This window comes from Pantherophis guttatus, chromosome 4 (assembly GCF_059756535.1).
Source record: "Pantherophis guttatus breed Tessera chromosome 4, ASM5975653v1, whole genome shotgun sequence".
Taxonomy (NCBI): domain Eukaryota; kingdom Metazoa; phylum Chordata; class Lepidosauria; order Squamata; family Colubridae; genus Pantherophis; species Pantherophis guttatus.
The window spans coordinates 55,737,384-55,754,935 of record NC_142066.1 but is presented as its reverse complement, the minus strand read 5'-3'; the positions used below and the strand labels follow the sequence as shown (position 1 = coordinate 55,754,935).

The window sequence follows — 17,552 nt, the reverse complement described above, 5'->3', positions numbered from 1 at the left end:
TTGTGTTAACAGTTGTGGGAGATCACAGAGAAGCTTCATAATTCTTGTTTGTGCAAACAATTTGTGGAAAGTTATCTGATAACATGGAGAAGCAATGACAGCTCTTTTATTATTGCTAAAATTGAGATATTCAGATTCTGGAAGAAGAGATAGAGGGAAATTAAGTGAGACATTTGATAGACAAACCATGATTGCCACACTAAATGATAGCAAGAACAAATTTGCTTTAACAATGTGTATGAATCAAGCTCCCGTTTCAATAATTAACTTTTCCCACTGGGTTTTGTAGATACTTATGACTCAGGAATCTCCATGAATTTGTGAAATTCAAGTTCTTCTTCAACTTCCCATTTTCCAAAGTCTTTTTTCCCCCCTATCAATAGAGCACCAGTCCTTTTTCTCAATTATTTTGGATTTATTGTGAGCCTAAACGTTTTCTTGACTCATTGCTTACTTGTCTTGTTTTTTAATCCATTGTTAATTTGGTTTTGCTTCTTTTTCTGCCAGCTTCTATTTTAGCTTTATTTGTTGCCATAATTTTCTTTATAAAATTTTGTTACGATCTGTCTCTTCCATTTCATTTTTCTGCTTCTCATTTTCATCTCTTCTTCATTTAAGCAGCTGAGAATCATGATCCTTTGTAATTAAGGTCAAGTGTGTATAGGTACCAAGTGGTTTGTTTGCCTCTCAATTTCCTTACAGATAAGAAATGCAAATACCCTAACTTGCTTCATCTTCTGCTTTCTCAGATGTGCTCTGAACTTCCCCTTGTCCAAGTTTCTTTCTCCATTCAACTCATGCTTAATTCATTTGAAGAAACAAGATACTGAACTAGCTGGTCTTGGTTTATTTTAATTGTATGTGAAAGCCATTATTTTTCTATTTAAAGTCAGTATTGTTTGAACTTTGAATATTGAACTTTTTACCTCATTCTTCTCTTTCTAGGTACAAGTTGAACACTTTCGTGCAGAAGAGTTGTCAACATGTGCTGGAGTGACACATGCCAAAGTCCTCCCATTATATGGAGCAGTGAAAGAAGGCCAGTGGGTTACTATCTTCATGAAACTGATGGAAGGTAGGTGATCAAGAACAGTGAAAAGGTATTAGCAATATCATGAACAATAGGAATCGCAGACTATTGATTAGACTGGAAGCGTCCCGGCGAGACAGTTGGGGAATTACTGGGCTTGGATGAGCTCTGCGAAAACCCGGACTGACGAACTACTGCCGAGGAGTCTTCGGACCAAAACGGTTCTGTAGGGCCAGGGAAGAAGGAGAGGCACCTCAAAAGACCAAGAGGAACAGGCAAGTTCCTTGAAGGTGGAGGAATCTCTCTCTGATTCAGCAGTGGAGGTGGCAGCCATTGCGGCTGTCAAGAAGCTGGGGCAACCGGAATAAGTATTGCAGTGGAGTTTTTGAAGCCGGGTGAGTGACAGCCAACCCACAGGCGAAATAACAACAACAACAACAACAACAACAAAATTATTTTAAAACCTGAAACCCCCAGCATAAAACTAGTGGCTAACGGGAATGGGGGAAGAAAAGAGGATGTAAGCGGAATTTAAAGGGACAAAAACCCGAAAAGAAAATTGATTTTTGAATAAAATTAACTGGAAAATTTTAAGAATTAGAAGAAATAACCCCAAAATTGACTAAAGGATTGGAAAGAAAATAAATAGATCCTTTCTTGTTGAAGACTAAGAAAAATAAAAGACAATTGGATATTAAGCCCTGCAACACAGGTGCTCTATACCTAAAGATAAAATAAAGGAGAAAAAAAAATGGGGGGGAAAGTATTGTTTAATTTGGACTGGACTATAAAACTGATTTGGTATCCTTAAAGTTAAAAAGAAGAAAAAAGAAGTTAGATTGTTAACAAAGATTGATACAAAATGGACACTCTGTTAAACAATTAAAAGAATTGTAGATTGTAGAGAGACATCTTCAGGAGAAAAAAGAGCATTGCAATTTGGAATCTGTTTTGGAAAACTTTGAACTATATCAGTGATAATAGTCGTGACAACTTTCGGGGAGGATTGCTTTGTCTGCAAGCGGCTTGACTTTGGGGAAAAAAAGGAAAACAACGGAACTTTTAAATCTGGAATAATACTAATACAGAAAGAATAAAATGGCGCTGGAAATTAGAGAAATGATGGAAATGATGTACTCGTCGTGGAAAGCAGAAATAAGAGGAATAATTACGATGCTACATGGAGAATCGAAACTTGAGGATCCAAAAATTGAGAGAGAGCATGTTCAAGTTGACAAGGAAACAAAGATGGAGAAGCAAGACACAGATACTGAAAACAAAGAAGATAAAGACAATGAGATTAATTTTGGAAAATTAATTGAATATATGGATAGTAATAATAAAAAGGAGGTTTTTAGAGATTACATTGGGATTAACAATGGAAAAAACATAAAGGGCAGAAAGAGACAAAGAAAGAGAGAAGGGTGGAATAAAAAGAACACAAAAAACTTAAAGGATTACACTGGGATTAACAGTGAAAAGAAAAAAAAGAGAGGAAAAGGATGGGAAACAACAGGAAATGCAGAGCAAAATAGAAGAGTCTAGATTTGTGAAACACAATAACTACACTGGGATAAACTGGGATAAATAAGGGGACATAAGAAAAGGAGAAAAGAGATGGGAAACAATGGGAAACAATGGGCAAAAGAGGAGAGTTCAAGATTTCAAAGTACAAAAGAAAAAAGGGGAAAGAAAAAGGTAAAAATAAAAATGGGAAGGGAGAAAAAAAGAAATGAAAGACAAAGATGCTATAATTGAAATATGAATTGTAATAAAAAAATGGGAAACCATATGATTGTAAAAATGAAATGAATAATAATTGGAATATTTATATTGTATCTTTGAAATTTAGATAATGATAAGCTTTGGGGTTTTTTACTTTTTTTAAGAAATATGAATAAGTTTAAATTGTAACAATTGAAATACCTTTAATGGTATATAGTGGAAAGTAGAAAGGATTAAGTTGTGGCTTGGATAACAAATAGAATATTTTTAAAGTTAAGTAGGGAAACCGTAACGGTTGAAATATTTTTAATTCTTTAATTCTATAATGTGATGAAAGTAGAAATGATTAATTGAAATACTTCCAATTGTATATTATGTTGAAAGCAGAAATTGCTATAATTAATTGATTTGTAAGGAATTGGATTGCATGGAAATAACTGGAATATTCATGTTCATATTGATATATATATATATATGCGATATTTTTGCAATCAGGGTTTTTTCCTATGTTGAAAGATGTTAAAATGGCCATGGTGGGATGAAATCTCTATTCATCACTTTCAGACCTGTCAGACATTTTATGTTGTTTCTTCTGTGACTTATGGGAGACTGGGATAGCACTATTTCGGCCTTTTTAGACCTCTTCAGCCAGACACACCCATATTTTGTGACTCCTCCCTGTAGAGGTCAAATATTTATTTCTTTTGATTCATAGGTATAAATGTGCGATATTTTTGCAATCAGGGTTTTTTCCTATGTTGAAAGATGTTAAAATGGCCATGGTGGGATGAAATCTCTATTCATCACTTTCAGACCTGTCAGACATTTTATGTTGTTTCTTCTGTGACTTAGGGGAGACTGGGATAGCACTATTTCGGCCTTTTTAGACCTCTTCAGAAATAAATATTTGACCTCTACAGGGAGGAGTCACAAAATATGGGTGTGTCTGGCTGAAGAGGTCTAAAAAGGCCGAAATAGTGCTATCCCAGTCTCCCATAAGTCACAGAAGAAACAACATAAAATGTCTGACAGGTCTGAAAGTGATGAATAGAGATTTCATCCCACCATGGCCATTTTAACATCTTTCAACATAGGAAAAAAACCCTGATTGCAAAAATATCGCACATTTATACCTATGAATCAAAAGAAATAAATATTTGACCTCTACAGGGAGGAGTCACAAAATATGGGTGTGTCTGGCTGAAGAGGTCTAAAAAGGCCGAAATAGTGCTATCCCAGTCTCCCCTAAGTCACAGAAGAAACAACATAAAATGTCTGACAGGTCTGAAAGTGATGAATAGAGATTTCATCACACCATGGCCATTTTAACATCTTTCAACATAGGAAAAAACCCTAATTGCAAAAATATCGCACATTTATACCTATGAATCAATATATATATATATATATATATATATATATATATATATATATATATATATATGTATATGTATATGTATATGTATATGTATATGTATATATACACATACATACACACACACACACACACACACACACACACACACACACACACACACCGTATTTTCCGGCGTATAAGACGACTGGGTGTATAAGACCCCCGAATTTTCCTGTTAAAATATAGGGTTTGGGCTATACTCACCATATAAGACTACCCCTCTTCCAACGCACACCAAATAAAAATTAAAAAACATCAACTGGCTCACCCACAATGTAAAAGCAGCTGTGCTAGACCCAAAATGGCCCCTGAAACCAGCAGGAACCTCACACAGCCACAAAAAGCCCAAAAAAACAACTTTCACACTTTACACACACACACACAACACAACACAACACAACACAACACAACACAACACAACTGGCTCACCCACAATGTAAAAGCAGCTGTGCTAGACCCAAAATGGCCCTTGAAATAAGCAGGAACCTCACACAACCACAAAAAGCCCAAAAAACAATTTTCACACTTTACACACACACAACACAACACAACACAACACAACTGGCTCACCCACAATGTAAAAGCAGCTGTGCTAGACCCAAAATGGCCCCTGAAACCAGCAGGAACCTCACACAGCCACAAAAAGCCCAAAAACCCAACTTTTACACTTTACACACACAAAATTCCACATACAGCTTTGTGAGATTTTGTGTGTTTGTGTAGTTAGAGTGAAACACTACAAAAACATATTAAATCTCAGAAAGCTGCACACATATTATTTTATTTTATTTTTATTTTTATATGAAAGCTAAATTTCTAAACTTTAAATGGCTAGGTCTAAAAAAGAACAACTAAAAAAACCCCAATTAACTATTTTTTTAAAGATCCCAAAGGGGAAAAAAACTTACCCAATAGAACAGGGGTCTCCAACCTTGGCAACTTTAAGAGTTGTAGACTTCAACTCCCAGAATTCCTCAACCAGCTTTGTTTTGCTGGCTGAGAAATTTTGGGAGTTGAAGTCCACAACTCCCTGCCTGCTTGATTGCAGGCAGGGAGTTGCTTGCTGATGGAATGGATTCAGGCAAGCGAAGCAAGGCAAGCAGCTAAGGTAAGCAAGCTGGAGGGGGAAAACTTTTTTCCTTCTCCATGGCTCTGGCGATCCCAGCTGAGTTGCCTGATTAGCAGATCGTCAGGGCTTCGATTGTCAGAGCCATATGAAAGGAAAAAAGTTTTTTTCTTCTCCATGGCTCTGGCGATCCCAACTGAGTTGCCTGATTAGCAGATCGTCAGGGCTTGGATCGTCAGAGCCATTTAAGGCTTGTCAGAGCCTTTCGGGCTGGTCTGCCTGGTTACAGGAGAACGACACCCGGCATATAAAACGACCCCCGACTTTTGAGAAGATTTTCATGTGTTAAAAAGTCGTCTTATACACCGGAAAATACGGTAGTTATATAACTAACTGATCTATACTAAAATATTGGATTTGTATTATCAAAGGAAATGTATGTTATAAAATAAGCAGATTTATTATTATTATAAGAATTAAACAACTGTAACATTACATAACTAACTAATGTGAGGATAGATATACAAATAGATGACAAGGGGAAGGGGTATAATATAGATAGAAGTGAAAAACTGAATTTGATTAAGATTAGAGATGAGAATGAAGGGTAATATTGGTTCTTAAAAAATAGATGAGACATGAATATGGCAAAAAGGAAATATAGAAATTGTAAATTTAATTGAAATGACAAAACATTGTTTAAATTTGTGAACCGGAAAAATACTCTGTTCAAAGAAAATACATTGTATGTTTGTATGTGTGTTTGTCTAAAAAATAAAAAAAAACTTGATTTAAAAAAAAGTAATCGCAGACTATTGGCAGAGGCAAAAATAAATTGGGTGACTAGATTTGAAGCAGGATTTTAATTTAGTCAATTTATGTTTGTAGGAGATTGCTTCTGCAACATTAAACAAACATTAGGTCAGGGGTGAAATGTGAACTGGTTTGCTACCGGTTCACTGGTCGCGCATGCACATCAAATGCACGCTGCACACACATGCACAGTGCATACCAAATACGCGTTTAAAAACTTACTGGTTTAGAAGAACTGGTAGTTAGCTACTGGTTTGCCTGAACCAGTAGTTTAAAAAGCTACGGGTTCAGTCGAAACGGTAGTTAAAAAAAACTACGATCCGACGATCACCTGTGCCACGTGGTTTAGCTTTGCTAGAAAGCAGGATTTCCTGCTTTCTACTGTTGCTAAACTGCGTGCCACAGTTGATCCCCCCCTCGCTGTTCTACTTATCTTCCAAGCCTCCTTTTGGCGCGTACTTGCAGTTCATGGGCCACTTGTGGCCCTGGACTTTCCAAATTGTAGGTACCATATCTTCTTTGTACATTGTTGTCCTTTATCTAAATGATCCATGATTGCAGATTTCTTGACTATGATGCCACAATATTTTTTCTATAGACTGAAGAAGCTAATGTACTTTTTCTCTGAGTGATGGGAATTTTTCCTTCTAGGTGGGTCATTAGGCCAGCTAGTTAAGCAGTGTGGATACCTACCTGAGGACAGAGCTCTTGATTATCTCAGCCAAACACTGGAGGCCTTGGAATACCTCCACACCCACAATATTCTCCATGGAGATGTAAAAGGTAAGATCATCATTAAACAGCCAACTCCAAGTAGCAGAGGATTTGCTCAAAATGGCATTAATTGCTGCAGTTTTGGAAAATATGAGGTGATGTGAATTAGTCAACTTGTCTTTGCCTTCAATAGAAGATTATTGAATGTTCTGGCAGCCTCCTTTCATATAGAAAACTAAGTATGAGGGAGAGGGACTCTCTTTAGGCTTCTGCCTGAGATGTTAATTTCTCTTAATTAGAATTTCTATGGAGGAACATTTAATCATGTAAATCCTCACTTCTGGTCCTCAGTAATAAAGTCAAAATGTCAGGTGAGCACCTAAGGAGAAGAATTAGGTGGTCTTACAATATTATATATAGATATTGATGGCCTGAAAACCTTGCAATTTTTCTTTTGGCAGCTGACAATGTCCTTTTATCTGGTGACAGAAGCCATGCTGTTCTCTGTGATTTTGGTCATGCAGCTCAACTTCATCCAGATGGCATAAGGAACTATTTAATGACAGGTAACCTATGGCAGGTTCTGAAGAGGCTGTTGATATATGAGCATTGGGCGGCTCTTTCCTTTATGTTCTAAATATGCAACTCAGTATAATTTTCTCAAGAGAAGTTTGTAACAGATTTTGAATATAAAACTGTTCAAGTTACAAATGCTCTATTTCAAGTTTGGAACAGGCTGTTCCAACTGTTCCAGAAGTGTTTTGAGAATGAAGTGGCTGATTGTTTGGCTTTAAAAGACCTCTTTCAGACTTGAAACTTTGTGAATTCAAAACATTTTGGGTGCCCCTATTTCCCAAGTGATACTTCTTTCCAGAGAGTTTCCAACAGCATGAATCTGAACTAGGGTTTTCTGAAGCCTTGCCTTGCTTCTCAATTGTAATACTCCAATATTAATTTTTTTGTGTGATGTCTGGTCTTCTACAGTGAAGGGCTCTTGGGCTAGCCTTTGTTAGTTTAAGAATGTCTCAGCATGGTTGCTTGTGTGCAACAGGGCCCAGCAGGACCCTAAAGAATCAGTTTCCTCTATTCCACTTTTAGGGGATTATGTCCCGGGCACTGAAACCCACTTGGCTCCTGAAATCATAATGGGAAAGCACTGTGATTTCAAGATAGACATCTGGAGTAGCTGTTGCATGATGCTGCACCTACTGAACGGGTACCATCCTTGGATTAAGTACTATAATCATCCTCTGTGCCTCAAAGTAAGTCACCCATTAGTAAATAGATAAATTGTTCATTTATCTGAAAGATAAAACAGATAATTGTGGCAAGAAATGCTTAGTGTTCTCAACCAATCTAAGAAATGTATCTTTTGTTGTACATATTTTTGTTGGGTACAAACATTCAACACAATGCACTTATTTTAGATTAACTATTGGTCTCAAGAAGTTACAGGTCCCACCTCAGGATTACTTCAGTTTTTCTGATCTCTAGAATTTGCAGTTTATATCAAAATACATAATCTATGTTTGTTTGTTTTATGTTTTATTTGATTTGTATACCGCCCTACTCCCGAAGGACTCAGGGCGGTGAACAGCCAAACAATAAAACAACATAGATACAAAAAATTTAAAAAACCAGATAAAATCAAATTAAATCATTTTGGCCCAGACAAATTTAAAACACCCCAATAATTTAAAAACAGATTAAAATTTACATGTTTAAAAAGGGAAGAGATTAGGCCAAGCCCGCCTGATGGAATAAAAAGGTCTTCACAGCGCGGCGGAAGGTGCGCAGATCCGGGATCCTCCGTATCTCTGGGGGGAGCTCATTCCAGATGGTAGGTGCCCCCACAGAGAAGGCTCTCCCCCTAGGGGTCGCCAGCCGACATTGTTTGGCTGACGGCACCCGGAGGAGTCCCTCTCTATGAGAGCGTACTGGCCGGTGGGAGGCTATTGGTGGTAGTAGGCGGTCCCGTAGATAACCAGGTCCTAAGCCATGGAGCGCTTTAAAGGTGGTAACCAAAACCTTGAAGTGCACCCGGAAGACCACAGGGAGCCAGTGCAGCTCGCGCAGGAGAGGTGTCACATGGGAGCGCCATGTCACTCCCATTACCACCCGCGCGGCCGCACTCTGCGCCAGTTGGAGCCTCCGGGTGCTCCTCAAGGGGAGCCCCATGTAGAGAGCATTACAATAGTCCAGGCGGGAGGTGACGAGGGCATGAGTGACCGTGCGTAACGAGTCCCGATCCAGAAAGGGACGCAACTGGCGAATCAGGCGAACCTGATGAAAAATCCTCCTGGTCACGGCCGTCAAGTGCTCTTCTAAAGACAGCCGTGAATCCAGGAGGATGCCCAAGTTGCGAGCCCTCTCCGTGGGGGCCAATGATTCGCCCCCAATAGTCAGTGATGGCATCAACTGACTATATCGGGACGTCGGAAACCACAGCCACTCGGTCTTGGATGGGTTGAGCCTGAGCCTGTTCCTCCCCATCCAGATCCGTACGGCCTCCAGGCACTGGGACATCACTTCAAGGGCATCGTTGGGGTGATCCGGGGTGGAGATGTACAGCTGGGTGTCGTCAGCGTACTGATGGTACTCCACCCCGAAACCACGGATGATCTCGCCCAGCAGCTTCACATAAATGTTGAACAGGAGAGGCGAGAGGACCGACCCTTGCCGCACCCCACATATGAGGGGCCTCGGGGTTGACCTCTGTCCCCCTGTCAACACAGACTGCGACCGGTCAGAGAGAAAGGAGGAGAACCACTGCAACACAGTGCCTCCCACCCCTAACTCTTCCAACCGGTGCAGCATGATACCATGGTCGATGGTATCAAAAGCCGCTGAGAGATCTAACAGGACCAGGACAGAGGAGCACCCCCTGTCCTGAGCCCTCCAGAGATCATCAACCAATGCGACCAATGCCGTTTCTGTGCTGTACCCGGGCCTGAAGCCCGACTGGAACGGATCCAGATACGTCGTTTCATCCAGGTGCTGGGGCAGCTGTTGCGCAACCACACTCTCAACAACCTTCACCACAAAACGAAGGTTGGAGACCGGACGATAATTTACCAACATTGCCGGGTCCAGGGAAGGCTTCTTGAGGAGAGGCCTCACCACCGCCTCTTTCAAGGCGGCAGGAAAGACACCCTCACCCAACGAAGCATTTATAATCCCCTGGAACCAGCCTCGTGTCACCTCCCGAGAAGCCAGCACTAACCAGGAGGGACACGGGTCCAATAAACAAGTGGTCGCGTTCAGTCTACCCAGAATCCTGTCCACGTCCTCAGGGGTCACAGGATCAAACTCATCCCAGATAACATTCTCAAGACCTGCCCCCGTCCCTCCCCCTGAGACTACCCAGTCGGAGTCCAGATCTTCCCGAATCTGAGTGATTTTGTCATACAGATACTGAACAAAATCCTCGGCTCTACCCTCCAAGGGGTCCTCCCGCACTTCCTGGTGGAGCAGGGAGCAGGTCACCCTAAACAGGGCGGCCGGGCGATTATCTGATGACGCAATAAGAGCAGCAAAATAGCTACATTTCGCTGCTTTTATCGCCACTAGGTAATTCCTAATATGAGATCTTACCAATGTCCGGTCAGATTCAGAAAGACTGGCCCTCCAACTGCTCTCTAGGTGTCTTTTCCAGCGCTTCAACTCCCTCAGCTCCTCAGTGAACCAAGGAGCTAAATGAGATCGGCGCCGGGTCAGAGGCCGCAAAGGCACGACCCGGTCCAGAGCTCCAGCGGCCGCCCTATCCCAGGCGGCCACTAGGTCTCCAGTCGAGGCGTGTGCCAGAGCCTCAGGGAATGGCCCAAGCTCCATCTGGAACCTATCAGGTTCCATCAGGCGCCTGGAGCGGAACCATCTTACCGGCTCCGCCTCCCTGCGGCGGGGTGTAGCGGTTCGAAGGTCGAGACAAAGGAGAGAGTGATCAGACCATGACAAGGGCTTGGTGACTATATCCCCTATCTCGAGATCACTCAACCACTGTCCAGAGACAAAAACCAGATCCAGCGTGTTTCCCCCCGTGTCGGTAGGGCCATGAATTAACTGGGTCAGGTCCATGGCTGTCATGGAAGCCATGAACTCCTGAGCCACCTCTGACGCCTCACCCACGGACGGCAGGTTGAAATCCCCCATGACCATAAGCCTAGGGGTATCAACCGCCACCGCGGCGATGACGTTGAGTAGCTCAGGCAGGGCTGCTGCCACGTGGCAGGGAGCCAGGTACGTGATCAGCAAACCCCTCTGAACCCCGTGACCCCATTTCACAAGGAGGGATTCACAGCCGGCCGCCTGAGGAACAGTGGCCTCCCTCGGTCTCAGGCCATCTTTAATGATAACCGCTACCCCCCCGCCCCTCCCCTGTGACCTTGGCTGATGGAATGCGTGGAAACCTGGTGGGCACATTTCAATGAGGGGAACCCCCCCCTCCTGGCCCAACCAGGTCTCCGTAATACCTGCCAGGTCCGCACCCCCCTCCTGAATAAGATCACAAATGAGGGGGGCTTTATTTACTACGGACCTGGCATTGCACAGCATCAGCCAAAGGCCTGGGCCCTGAGGGTCTATGCAACCTGGAGAACGGGTGGAGCCTAGGGGGCCGGAGCACACCACCGCTCGTAGACAGCGGGTGCGCGCTCCCCTAACACGATATGGCCCCCTGCTCCCGCCATATCTACCCCTCCCACTCACAGTATTGATGTTTGAAACACTATCCGGATGAGCTCTAACACCCCCCTCGACCCCAGGTCCCCCACCCCCCCGCCGCACTTCGAGGCCAGACCCAACCCTCCCCCTTGTGGGTTTTCCCCCAAACCCACAACCCGAGTTCTAATTCGACCCTCCCCCTCCCTGGGACCCCTTAAAAGTTTAATTAAAAAATTTGATAAAAAACCCCTCAACCCCCTGGTCTAGTTGTTCTGTCTAATTTGATGACAAAAGCCATTTGCTCACACCTTTTAGCAAAAAATCAGCAATGTTTGTTAAATGGTAAGATTCTTATCATAATGATAAATTCAAAATGAACAGCAGTCTATAAAAAGGGGTTTCTGATTCATTCTGAAACCATTTTTGTCTATAATTCTGGAGGATTGATATTCCAGAAGGATTTGCTGATAGAAAGCAATTAAGAAATATAGAATTGTAATGATGTTGTGATTGTGGCTACAGCTTATCCAGTCCAAACAAATATCTTCAATAATTTATAAATATTTCAAAATTGTTCCACCTGTGAGTATATTATGTTTGAAAATAGGTGGATGTGGCATTGCAGATTGTTCATGGATTGTACCAGGCCTGGCGAGTGACACACTGTCATGCTATGTTAGTAACTTAGTTTTGTAGCATGATAGTTTAATTGCTAACTGTTTTACTGATGTATTGGTTGTTCTCATTTGTTTCATGACCCATTTTTACTCTCAATTACATGTGAGTAGAAACAACTATTGGAATGAAAGGAATTAAAATGAATGAAAATGCTGCAGATAACAATGCTCATGAATCAAATGTATGTTGGATATTTTTGAATATTACTCTGTGGAGAAATTGTTTGGAGCAAATTTTAATGCTTCTTGTGATTTTTTAAATAGGACTTTTTTCTTTTCCTTCTATTTCTGTCTAATTACTTCTTCCCTTCCCTCATCTCCATCTGCTTCTGTTGTTTTCTATTTTTCCTTTCATTCTTATGTTTAATTTTACATTTTTTATATTTAGTTCTTTGTGAGGAGCTTATGAGAGAAAATGGTATATGGGGTGCCTAATTCTGAAGGAAACATTTTAAGTTCACGGTCATTTTTCTCTTAAGTAAATAAGGTATTTGTTAGAAAATGAGTATGTGCCAACTTAGGTCTACACAGAACCTGTGAGAAGGGATGGCTGATGATGGCATTTAGACTGCAGTTCTGGTCTAATTTACCTGAAGTTGAATTTTAATTAGAACAATGAGATCTTTTGTAAATTAGTTTGCATATATAATGGAAGGTAAAGCACAAACATGAAGTAAGCTTATTAAGTTCTGGAACATAACACAGTATTCAATGCATATAGAAATGATAATTCAGAAGTTGAATGGCTCTTATGAGAAAAATGCAAAGCGAGACAATTTTCTTTGAATCTTTAGTATAGAGTAGCTTCAGGAATTAGCTCCTACACAAAGACCTCCATTTGAAGCTTAGTGTGGATGCTAGATGCAAGTTGTACCTACTGTTTATATAAATTTTGCTGTATAACATATTATTTAGGTTACAGTTGGCTATTCTAAATGCAAAAGAATGTTATTTTAAACAATTGAAAATGTAGTGTAAACTTTTCAGTTTCTCAAAGAATATAATTATTCCGCCTTTTCTTTGGGGCCTAAGAGGATTCTAATTTTTGTCTCCTTAGTTCAGTCTGATCCAATATAGTAGGCTTGGAGTTAAGAGCTGGGAAAATGTTGTCCAGTGAGGAAACAAAATTTCTGTCTATCTCAGACATCAAATTATCTTTGGATAGCACTGGCCCTATTTGCAAACGTCTCAATATTTTGAGTATTGCTTTTAAGGCAACCTGTCAGTCTACAGTGTGTGTCTGATAGAATTTCTATGCACATTGATATTTTTTGTACCAGAATATTGAGGGGTTTTGCCTGTATTGCAGTTGTCTGTCAAATATAGTAGTATTATATATGCCTCATTTTCAAAAAAGTGAGAAATTGATTTCTATTTCATATGTATACAGTAGTAGTTGTCATTGTCTGTTAAATAGTTGCTATTTGTAGGCCTGTAGCTTTTTGATTGCTTTTTATCAGTATCCATTTTCCTGTGTCTCTGCATTGCAGATAGCCAAAGAGCTACCCCCTCTGAGAGAAATTCCCCCCTCCTGTCACCCATCCACTGTTCGAGTCATTACCTCTGGCCTTGAGAAAGACCCTACAAAACGAGCTTCTGCAGCAGAGCTAAGGAAGAAAACCTGCATAGCACTTAAGCAAGGTGAGATTGCTTTGCCTTTCTGAACATGCACCTGGCTGGCAATTTCTTCCTTTCTTGCATCTATCCCCACAGTCCCCTGACAAAACCTTGCTCTTTTATTTTGTTCCTGACATTTCTCTTTATGTTGCTTCCATGAATCATTTTCACACTTGGTTGTGTAAGAGAAAACATGGAAGTCAGATTTTGTTTAGTAACTTGTGTGCTATAAATTAGAAGAAAGTAAAAGTACACAGCATGTCCCAGGGCAAGCATTGTCTGTAAATGAATTTGATTACCCTCACTAGTGTCATGCATGAAAACCAGGTTCACATGTGAAGGTTCAGTTTAACTGATATTTTGCTAAAAACGTATGCACAGGATTCTTCTCAACTAAGAATCAGCACCTGATTAGAACTAGATAAGGTTCAAAGGGGGTTGGACTTAGCTTGTTTGTGACTACATAATGACTCTAAACTATTTTTTTTGGCTCTGCCAATCCTCCTTCTACTTTGGTCACATAAAATAATGCTAATTTGTTGTCCACAGAATGTTTCTGGTAACTTCATCACACACACACACACACACACACACACACAGATATACATACATACATACATACATACATACATACATACATACATACATACATACATTTTTTGTACAGAACCTGGAGGATGGTAGGGGTTTATATGAAACAGGGTAGAAAAGATGTTTGTAATTCAGTGTATTTGGTAGACAGTACACATAATGCATGTGACAATTACAGCAATATTTTCCATCTTTCCAGACAGTTCAAATATTCTTTTTTTTCTTTTAGTATGTCACCTCTTTGGTTAGATAGCTTAAAAAGCAATGGGCAGAATCTTTTTTGTTCTCTCTTGCCTCACATCCATGAGTGCAAAATTATGAAGTTGCATGTTAGTAAAAGGATGATGTATTACTGAGGGCTGCTAAAAAACAATCCTATGTGGCTGGTTAATAAAGCAGATCAAGATAAAGTCTCCTTCAAGCTGACAAATAAGAACTATTATAGTTGAGTAATTCCGGTACTGTGAGCACGGGACTAGTTATCAGCAGGCTTCCGGCTACAAATCAAAGACCTGCATTTGCCCTGATAAACGCACCAAATGATTTAGCTCATGGTAGTGGTCTGCACCCTGTGGAACAGCCTTCCCAGTTGTTCCTGTTGGCAACAATTTTGGTGGTATTTTAGAAAGCAGCGTGCTTTTATTGTTGTAAGCTCCAGGAGTCTTTCTGAGCTTAGTGATGTGATACAGGACTGAGATGAATAGTCAAACTCACTCCTGATTTCCATCTGGATATGCTATGTCTTTTGACAAATAAGACAAAAGTGATTTACTATTCATGGCCTTCTGGTTTTGTTTTGTTTGAAAATATAATAAAACATTATTCTGCTGTACCGTAGAAAGTAAAACTATGTCAGAGTAGTCATCATTTTATGAATATATTTATTATAGAATGTATTTATATTTTCCCTCTTCATAATGGATTGCTACAGGAAATTTAGAAGAACTAAGAACATCTAGATATATCATCTGAAACTTTGGAGACATCTTGCCTTGTTAAATGTGTGCTGGTGGTTGAACAGGGGTCCCGGTGTTCTTGAGTTGTTTTTAATCATAGATTTTCCCATGTGTGCTTTTGGTTTGTAGTGGGAGGACTGCAGAGTTCCTGGAGTGGTGAATACAGAGAACCTAGATGCCTGCAGTCAACACAGAAAGCTATTCTCGCAGAACTACTATTATCCATACCTGAACTCCCGGATAGCCAAAAGGTGTTGTCTAGAAGCCCTAGACCTCCGTTGCCATGTCAGGATCTGACTGAGAGAAAGCAGTTAATTAACCCAGACATGTGCAAGGAATTACTCCCACCATGTGACTCCCTTCTACCATCCTTCCTGGTACCAGCCAGTACTAGGAAATACAACATGACAGAGTGGAGGACTCCCAGCATTGACCACGACCTTCAGCAGCTGGAGTTTGGTAATCATGGATCAGGATTGATTGATTGATTGATTCATTCATTCATTCATTCATTCATTCATTCATTCATTCATTCATTTCCTTTATTGTTTTAATAAATAACTCAAGGCAGCAAACATATCTAATACTCCTTCCTCCTCCTATTTCCCCAAAATAGGAGAAGGAAGGAGAGAGAGAGAGACAATGAGAGACAGTGACCAGCCCAAGCTGGCTTTCATGGCTTGTAGGACTAGAACTCACAATCTCCTGTTTTCTAGCCTGATGCTTTAATCAACAGACCAAACTGGCTCTCTTATCATTAAAGCTGCTTTTGTGTTTGCCATTTATTTTCTTGACCTCTCTTTTTTCCAAGCTTTTTGTACAGCTATCCACATCATAGAAGTTTTTTCTGAATGGTACTGTATACTGTAAATAGCATTTCTACCTGTTTGTTATTAATTTAGTTGAAGAAGCCAGTCATGTAATATTTGTGAGTTTAAAAGAAGGAAAGGGTTATGACGGTAGCAGAATAAAAGGAACCTGCAAATACCCAGGCATCCATGAAGGAAATGGAGTATGTTGGAGTGTGAAAGTAGCAAGGGGCTTCAGATGGTATGCATTTTATAGAGTGCATACCATCTCTATTACATATAATAGAGTAATATTTAAATTTAAGAGTAGAATCAGGAAATAAAAGGATCATTTGAAAACCTTGGGTTAGATTCTTAGTTTAAAAAATGTTAGCGCAAGCAAAATGTTCTTTAGAGGAGTCAATAAACTTGGTAATCCATTTTCACTCCTTTATTTAAGTTGTGAAAGGGATTCATTATTAAGGTAGTTCAGTGTTTCAAAAATTATTTGGAAGAAGTGTTTCACACTTAGCTTTGGCCTATTACCTTCTTACTTTTCATTAAAACATGTCTTTTATTTTTAAGTTTCAGTGTGGCTGCTTTAATAAACAGTAGAAAGGTGCTGTACTTATGCTTGTATGAAATCCAAAGCCATTCTTCCAAATCATTTTGAAGCACCTAAAGTTCTTAGTTATCTCATAATATCTTCAACAACTTGTTCTAGCAGGATTCAGAAGAACCAGATTTTACTCTAGTATATGCCAATGGGCAAAATGCTATATCCATTGTTCAATTTTTTCAGAGTTACAAATATTCTGTTTACAAATAAACTAAATTAAAATTTAAATAATCCTTTATTGGCAGATTACTGTATATTGCAAACGCAAAAGACAAAATAAATAGTTAAGCTTTAACTGAGTTGAACTTTTGAGGAAAGAAAGCTGTGTTTTAGAGAAGGAGAAATTAAAATAGTAAGAATGAAAAATATATATCAATATGTTTAAAACTGCCAAGCATGAATTAGTATAAATATAATATACATTTATAAAAAAGAGCAGATCCATTTAATTTATTATCGGAAGCAAAATCAAAACTATAATCGTATTTTGAAATGTTAATGATGAGATAATGGAGTCCTTGTCTGTTTTAATAATGAATCCAGAATGGGATTATGGTTTTAGGATAATCATGGATGCCGACAGTGGACAGTCTCCAACGTCTTCATTTTAGTCCATTCTCGTTTCCATAGATCTGATTCTGAACAGCCTCTCTCAACCCTTTTCACTGGAAGAACAGGAACAAATGTTATCATGCTTCAGCTTGGATAGCTTCCTCGCATCAGATGCTAGTGAAAAGGTAATTTACATGAAGATGGACAGTTGCTGTTTTGAAATTGTAGCAGATTGTCCAAGTCAGAATACTCCAAGAAGGATTGTAAAGAATTCCTATTCAGAACAATTTGAGCATATTTGAATGCCTTGTACATTCATATCTTTCAC

General features: G+C 39.9%; 1 protein-coding gene across 2 annotated transcripts in view; it reads left to right on the top strand.

Annotated features, from left to right (window-relative positions):
- The window catches only part of MAP3K14 (mitogen-activated protein kinase kinase kinase 14), a 56,064-nt gene that overhangs the window by 30,454 nt on the left and 8,058 nt on the right, over window positions 1-17,552 (top strand). For both annotated transcript variants that reach the window (XM_034415987.3, XM_087892213.1), the window contains exons 7-13: window positions 946-1,075; window positions 6,703-6,834; window positions 7,227-7,331; window positions 7,864-8,027; window positions 13,592-13,742; window positions 15,395-15,724; window positions 17,303-17,409. In XM_034415987.3, the coding sequence (XP_034271878.2) occupies window positions 946-1,075; window positions 6,703-6,834; window positions 7,227-7,331; window positions 7,864-8,027; window positions 13,592-13,742; window positions 15,395-15,724; window positions 17,303-17,409 (1,119 nt within the window). The remainder of the gene's footprint in view (window positions 1-945; window positions 1,076-6,702; window positions 6,835-7,226; window positions 7,332-7,863; window positions 8,028-13,591; window positions 13,743-15,394; window positions 15,725-17,302; window positions 17,410-17,552) is intronic.